The sequence below is a fragment of the Pteropus alecto genome, unplaced genomic scaffold (genome assembly GCF_000325575.1).
Source record: "Pteropus alecto unplaced genomic scaffold, ASM32557v1 scaffold398, whole genome shotgun sequence".
In the NCBI taxonomy this organism is placed as follows: Eukaryota; Metazoa; Chordata; class Mammalia; order Chiroptera; family Pteropodidae; genus Pteropus; species Pteropus alecto.
Window position 1 is genome coordinate 3,724,322 of NW_006442497.1, and position 5,598 is coordinate 3,729,919.

Here is a 5,598-nt window from a genome sequence, read left to right on the forward strand (position 1 = left end):
ATAAGGGGGGTGGGGAGAGGCCGGGCCGGGGGAGGGGCAGGAAAAACGGCTATAAGGGCCACGTCCCAAGCAGACGGGAACCAGGCAGGCCATGGCGGATATCCCCGGGGCGCAGCGACCGCTTCCCGGCGGCCCAGAGCCCCGGGACCCCCTGGACTGTTGGGCCTGCGCTGTGCTGGTCACCGCCCAGAATCTGTTGGTGGCTGCGTTCAATCTTCTCTTGCTGGCGCTGGTGCTGGGGACCATCCTGCTACCCGCTGTCACCATGCTAGGCTTCGGCTTCCTCTGTCACTCCCAGGTGAGCGTGCGCCCTGGGTTGTACATGTGAGTGCGGGTGTATGTGGTGATAGTGGTGGTGAGGTCTATGGGCCACAACTTCTCCCCGCCGGGGCTGTTCGGCTTGGGCCTGACACCTCTTCTCCCACAGTTCCTGCGCTCCCAGGCACCCCCTTGTACAGCGCACCTGCGGGACCCGGGCTTCACGGCCCTGCTGGTCACTGGATTCCTGCTCCTCGTACCGCTGCTCGTGCTTGCCCTGGCCAGCTACCGCCGCCTCTGCCTGCGCCTCCGCCTGGCTGACTGCCTTGTGCCCTACAGCCGAGCTCTCTATCGGCGCCGGCGCAGCCCGCAGCCGCGGCAAATCCGGGCCTCACCAGGGTCCCAGGCCGTTCCCACATCTGGAAAGGTCTGGGTTTGAGGACCCTCGAGTCAAGAATACTGACGACTACCCTCCCTTTCAGTTGGCCCAAGGACTTGAAGCCTGAGGGGTCTCTCGACCTATCCTGCCCCCACCCCTGCCTTGGCTGGGTCCTAGAATCCCTTTGGCAAGCAGCATCTGTGGACCCAATGTTGGTGAAAATTTGCCACACTCTGGAAAACCCTTTCCTCTCACTACCCATATCTGAATCCTGAACATTTGGGCTGGACCCTGCACACACAAGCCCCTCTCCCCACCCCCACCTCGTGAACAGGACAACTAAACCTCGCTGGTGCCCTGCAGGTGCCCTCCCTTTCCAGTGCAGCTCCTCTAGTATTTACCGGCTGGTGGGTGAGTTTGGAGGGGAAGGAATGATCACACATCAATAAAGAATTAATGAACTGAACGTGCTCTTGGGATCTGGTGAACAGGGGGGTGGCACAAAGCCTATCACTCCTGCTCTGTGCCCAGGAGCAGGAAACAACAGGGGACTGGGTGTGTGGCTAAGTGTGCAGACAGGAGCATCCTTCAGCCTCCTGGCCTTCCCTTATCGCATTTGCCTTTTCTTCCCATTAGCCTTTTCTTCCCGGCCAGACCCCAGAGCTCTGTCCCTGACCCCAAAGTCACCTCCCCATCAAGAGTGGAGGGGGTTTGGCCTTTGTCCCCTGCCCTGTGCCCCTTGGGGACCTGAGCCCGTTCTCTGACCCCAGCTTAGAGGAACTCAGTGTTGCCAGGCCGGAGAGGGAAACAATGGGCCTTCCGGAGCAGGATGACACCCCCTCCCGCCACAATTCTGGTGCAGCAGCGTGGGAGGGAGGATGGAGGGATCCACCCTGGGGCTTGTTAGTCAAAATCTCAGCCTGTTCCCCATCCCCACCCCCAACCTGAGGGAACTTTTGGCACCTCTGGACCTCCAGGTTGTGGAAGAAGGGAGGACTACTTCTGACTTCATATAAACCTCCCCTCTAGGGATGGGGTGTGTGATCCCTGCCCGAGCAACCCATCTACACACACACAGGCCACTTCGGTTACACGTTTAATTAAGTCTGAAAGGCGTGCGAGATAGTAGTCAGAGATAGGGAGGCCCCGCCAGGCTCTCTCTTTGCACCTCAATAGAAACGATGTGGTGTCCAGGTACCATGGCCAAGCCCAGCACACGGGGTTCCCCAGCAGAGAAGGAATCTGGAAAGAAGAGTCAGAGCATCAAGGAGGCTGGCCAGCGTCGGTCCCGCCCCATCTGAGCAAAGACTTCTAGCCCCAGAAAATAAGGGGTGCAGCCAGGCACTGAAGGGGAAAAGCCTTGCGTGAGGCTCTGCCGCATTCCCAGGGCACTGACCCGACGGCTTGAGGAACTCCTGCGCTGAGCCCAGGATAACATTGCAGTCGCGGTCGGTGCAGAGGAAGCAGCCGACCAGTGTCCGTCCATCTGTCATGCGAATGCGCATAGTCTTGTTGAGCAGCGCCTCCAGCTGCTGCCGGGCACGCGCAGCCGGCGAGTCCTCGCGCTCCCCGTCTGAGTCCTGCGCCGGGCGGGACACGCGCTCAGACCGCACCTCCCCAGCTGCTGCCAGCCCATGAAACCACAGCTCCCGACAACCCGCGGGGCGCTCACACGAATCCCAAAGGCTGCCGGGAGCCGCAGTTCCCCCTTCATCCCCCCATCCTGCTCCCGACTGCCCCTCAATCTCGGAACCCGAGGCCGCGCTAACCCCAGCGCTGGAGCTGCTTTGACGCCGACTGCAACAGCCATTCTCCTCTCGTAGCAGCATGGTCGGTCCAGCTCCGGCCATTTGCCCCGGGGCCGTCTCCAGGCCCTTCAACTTCTTAAGAACCTTTCGGATCCGGTGGTCTGAGATCTCGCGAGCGCTCCTGACCTTTTTCTTTCGCGAGATCACCTCTCTTCCTCTTTCTCCTTGGCAACTGTAGAGATCTCGCGGTCTTCTACTCAAGCTCCGTGGTTTACTTAGGCCTATTACACGAGATGTCTTAAGATATCGCGAGAAATTTTACCTCTCTAGGTTTTTAAATATCCTCTAAGAACCCTGGAATTTAGCAAGAATATCTTTTTTCATAATCGCAAAACTTCGGGAAAGTCTGTCCAAAATATCTGTTGTAGTCCAGACTACTCTGAATTAAAACTGTGTTCGCTTTCCCCCCCAGAACACCTAAGGACGCAACTCAATTACTTGACAAGGAGAATCAGACTACGTTTCCCATGAGTCCAAGCCCTTCTGTGCCCACATAGCTTTTGATCTCAGAGGACGGTGGCTGGAAAAGGACAATGGTTTCCATGTCAGCGGATAAACGCGCTCGCCTTAGCTCCTGGACAAGAGGGAGGAAGGAAGCTGTAGTGAATACGTGCTGAGCAGCGAAGAAGCCACTTAAAGGAGCCGGTGACTGACAGAGCACGAACCATGCGGCGCCGGGGCCTAGTGGCCGGGCCAGACTTTGAGTATTTTCAGCGTCGGTATTTCACGCCGGCTGAGGTGGCCCAACACAACCAGCCGGAAGATCTCTGGGTGTCTTATCTGGGATACGTGTACGACCTAACGCCGTTGGTACAGGAGTACAAGGGTAAGGGCCACGCTTTAGGCCAGCATCAGTGTGTGTGTTTGGAGTGCTTGGTTCTTGGGTGGCTAGCGTTGACGGCGGCTGCTCCTTCCCAGGAGACCTGCTGCTGAAACCCATCGTGGAAGTTGCGGGCCAGGACATCAGCCACTGGTTTGATCCAAAGACCAGAGACGTGAGTTCTGCAGGAACCTGGTGTTGGGGGAGGGGCACTGGAAAGCGGGGATGGGAGGAAAAGCAGGGGGCTAGCCAGAGCCCGAGATGGTGACTGTTCCCACCACTCCCCCACATCCCGCTTTAAAGATCCGCAAGCACATAGATCCGCTGACCGGTTGCCTGAGATACCGCACCCCCCGGGGCCGCTTTCTGCACATTCCGCCTCAGCTGCCTCGTTCCGACTGGGCCAATGATTTCGGGAGACCCTGGTGGCAGGGGTCGCATTACGAGGTGGGGCGGCTGTCCGCCAAGACCCGGAACATCCGTATCATTAACACGCTCACATCGCAGGAGCACACATTGGAGGTGAGAACTGGTGCCTGGGGGCAGGTTAGAGAGAACTGGGAATCCCAGCAAGTCTCCAAGTCTATGTTTAGGCCATCAGCTCTCCAAAACCGGTGGGAGCTGCATTTCCTACCCTTTTAGGGGCAACCGAGAAAGCAGACCACCTAAATCTCCATGGTTAGGAATTCGAGGAGTGGCTGAGTCACAGGGTACAAGAAACTTCTTCACAACCCCAGTTCATGCATCTTGGTGCTGGTGGTTCTTGTAAGCTCTTACATGCTATTGTTCTGTATAGCAATGGCAAATGGACTCTTAATAGGCTACAACGTTGTAGGATGAGGTTATGGGGTGGTGACCTTGACCTTTTAAGGCCATCTATTAGTAATGGCTGCCATAAAGACAGGTAGGACTTTGGAGCCATTCATTGCATGCTGGAGCTCCAACTTCATTTCTTGGACTGTAGAGTGCCTGAAGCTGTTATCCGCCAAGAGAGGCACTCTGATCCCAGCCATATCATCTTTTCGGTTCCAGGCCTTTGCTTGGAGAGAGAGAGGGAGGGAGGATGGGAGGGAGAGGGAGAGAGGTGTGTGTTCCACCCAGAATTTTGGGGGTGAGGTGCTTTCATCTTCTCCAGGTGGGGGCTCTGGAATCAATGTGGGAAATCCTACACCGCTATCTCCCCTATAATGCACATGCTGCCAGCTACACATGGAAATATGAAGGGAAGAACCTGAACATGGACTATACCCTGGAAGAGAATGGGATCCGGTATGAGGAGGAAGAATTTGACTATCTCAATATGGATGGCACACTCCACATACCTGCAATATTGCTATACTTCAATGATGACCTCACAGAGTTATAGGAAAGAAGATATATGCTCATGTAGACCAAGACTTATTTTGAGTTTGGCTGTTTCTGTGCCCTGTAGGAAAAAAGGTAGGGAAGAGGATGGAGAGGCTGTCTGGACCTACCATCTCCATTCCACTTTGGGGACTGGTGTGTGCTTACCATGCCCTTCTGAAGTGTAAAGGTCTTATTCCCCAGGTCCGTTATAATTTACTCTAAGAAAGTTAGGGAGAATGCTAGAAGTTAATCAAATTTTTAAAATGATACAAGAAGACGAAGTATCTTGGATTAGGGAGATATAGAAGAGGATAAATAGAGCTCAGGCAGAACTTTTTGATAAGAGAAAGAGAAGTCTTACACAAGGATGAGGGTTGGGAGAACTTTGGCAATGATGGAAATGGGATGGCTGCAGGAAGATGGTGTTTACAAAGACAAGAATAGGAAATGTCTATCACTGGCCAGACAAAACTGGTTTATCTCCCTTCTGGATAGTATTTGGCAGCTAAAATCCAAAGAGAAGAAAGGAAGTGAATGGGTACCAGGAAATTCAGGCTAGGCATTATGCTATGTGCTTATACACCCTGTTTAATATAACTACCCTATGAGATGGATGCCATTACCACTATTTTACAGATAAAACTTTTGAAGCTTAGCAAGATTTAATAGCAAAAGACACACTTAGTAACCAGGATATAAACACAGTCTGCCCAATTCCAAAGTCCATGTTTTTTCATGGAAAGAGAATATTCCAATGTCCAAGGCTCACTGTGCAATAGGACTACTGTGCAGTCCGCCATTTTTTCTGCAGTTATTATCTTTGGAAGGGAGTTAGCAAAAGTCTGCAGTGGCAGAGGGAAGGCAGGGAAGGCTAAGTAATAGTTATTGAGGCTACTTCCTGGTTAGTCCCATAGCAAAATTTTTCTTCTGGTTTTCTTGAGGCAAAGAGGTGGGAATATACTGATTCCAGGAAAAAACCTGAGTAG

At 53.8% G+C, this 5,598-nt stretch overlaps 3 protein-coding genes across 4 annotated transcripts; 2 read left to right on the plus strand and 1 right to left on the minus strand.

Annotated features, from left to right (window-relative positions):
* Nucleotides 1-27: 27 nt before the first annotated feature.
* On the plus strand, nt 28-1,103 carry TMEM88 (transmembrane protein 88). Its single transcript, XM_006922340.3, has 2 exons — nt 28-298; nt 428-1,103. Exons 1-2 carry the CDS (start codon nt 92-94, stop codon nt 695-697), a joined length of 477 nt encoding a protein of 158 aa, XP_006922402.1. The 5' UTR covers nt 28-91; the 3' UTR covers nt 698-1,103.
* A 617-nt stretch (nt 1,104-1,720) lies between these two features.
* NAA38 (N(alpha)-acetyltransferase 38, NatC auxiliary subunit) lies at nt 1,721-2,579 on the minus strand. The gene is made up of 3 exons (XM_006922341.3): nt 2,407-2,579; nt 2,034-2,217; nt 1,721-1,879 (listed from the first exon to the last, which is right to left on the minus strand). Exons 1-3 carry the CDS (start codon nt 2,485-2,487, stop codon nt 1,767-1,769), a joined length of 378 nt encoding a protein of 125 aa, XP_006922403.1. The 5' UTR covers nt 2,488-2,579; the 3' UTR covers nt 1,721-1,766.
* Nucleotides 2,580-2,736: 157 nt separating this feature from the next.
* Nucleotides 2,737-4,955, plus strand: LOC102891320 (cytochrome b5 domain-containing protein 1). 2 transcript variants are annotated; one of them, XM_006922342.3, is made up of 4 exons: nt 2,737-3,271; nt 3,364-3,440; nt 3,569-3,787; nt 4,401-4,955. In XM_006922342.3, the coding sequence occupies exons 1-4, from the start codon at nt 3,112-3,114 to the stop codon at nt 4,629-4,631; spliced, it is 687 nt and encodes a 228-aa protein (XP_006922404.1). In that variant the 5' UTR covers nt 2,737-3,111; the 3' UTR covers nt 4,632-4,955. The 2 variants fall into 2 exon arrangements, with proteins under 2 accessions (XP_006922404.1, XP_024895891.1); XM_025040123.1 differs by having other exon boundaries at nt 4,469-4,624.
* Nucleotides 4,956-5,598: the final 643 nt, after the last annotated feature.

Bases quoted from the DNA above. Each gene is read 5' to 3' on its own strand.
- TMEM88 (XM_006922340.3), top strand. From the start codon at position 92: ATGGCGGATATCCCCGGGGCGCAGCGACCGCTTCCCGGCGGCCCAGAG. The intron at 299-427 runs GTGAGCGTGCGC...CTTCTCCCACAG, and splicing joins GCTTCCTCTGTCACTCCCAG to TTCCTGCGCTCCCAGGCACC.
- NAA38 (XM_006922341.3), bottom strand. From the start codon at position 2,487: ATGGCCGGAGCTGGACCGACCATGCTGCTACGAGAGGAGAATGGCTGT. The intron at 2,218-2,406 runs GTTAGCGCGGCC...CGCCCGGCGCAG, and splicing joins AAAGCAGCTCCAGCGCTGGG to GACTCAGACGGGGAGCGCGA. The intron at 1,880-2,033 runs GTCAGTGCCCTG...TCTTCTTTCCAG, and splicing joins GGAGTTCCTCAAGCCGTCGG to ATTCCTTCTCTGCTGGGGAA.
- LOC102891320 (XM_006922342.3), top strand. From the start codon at position 3,112: ATGCGGCGCCGGGGCCTAGTGGCCGGGCCAGACTTTGAGTATTTTCAG. The intron at 3,272-3,363 runs GTAAGGGCCACG...GCTCCTTCCCAG, and splicing joins GTTGGTACAGGAGTACAAGG to GAGACCTGCTGCTGAAACCC. The intron at 3,788-4,400 runs GTGAGAACTGGT...CATCTTCTCCAG, and splicing joins CGCAGGAGCACACATTGGAG to GTGGGGGCTCTGGAATCAAT.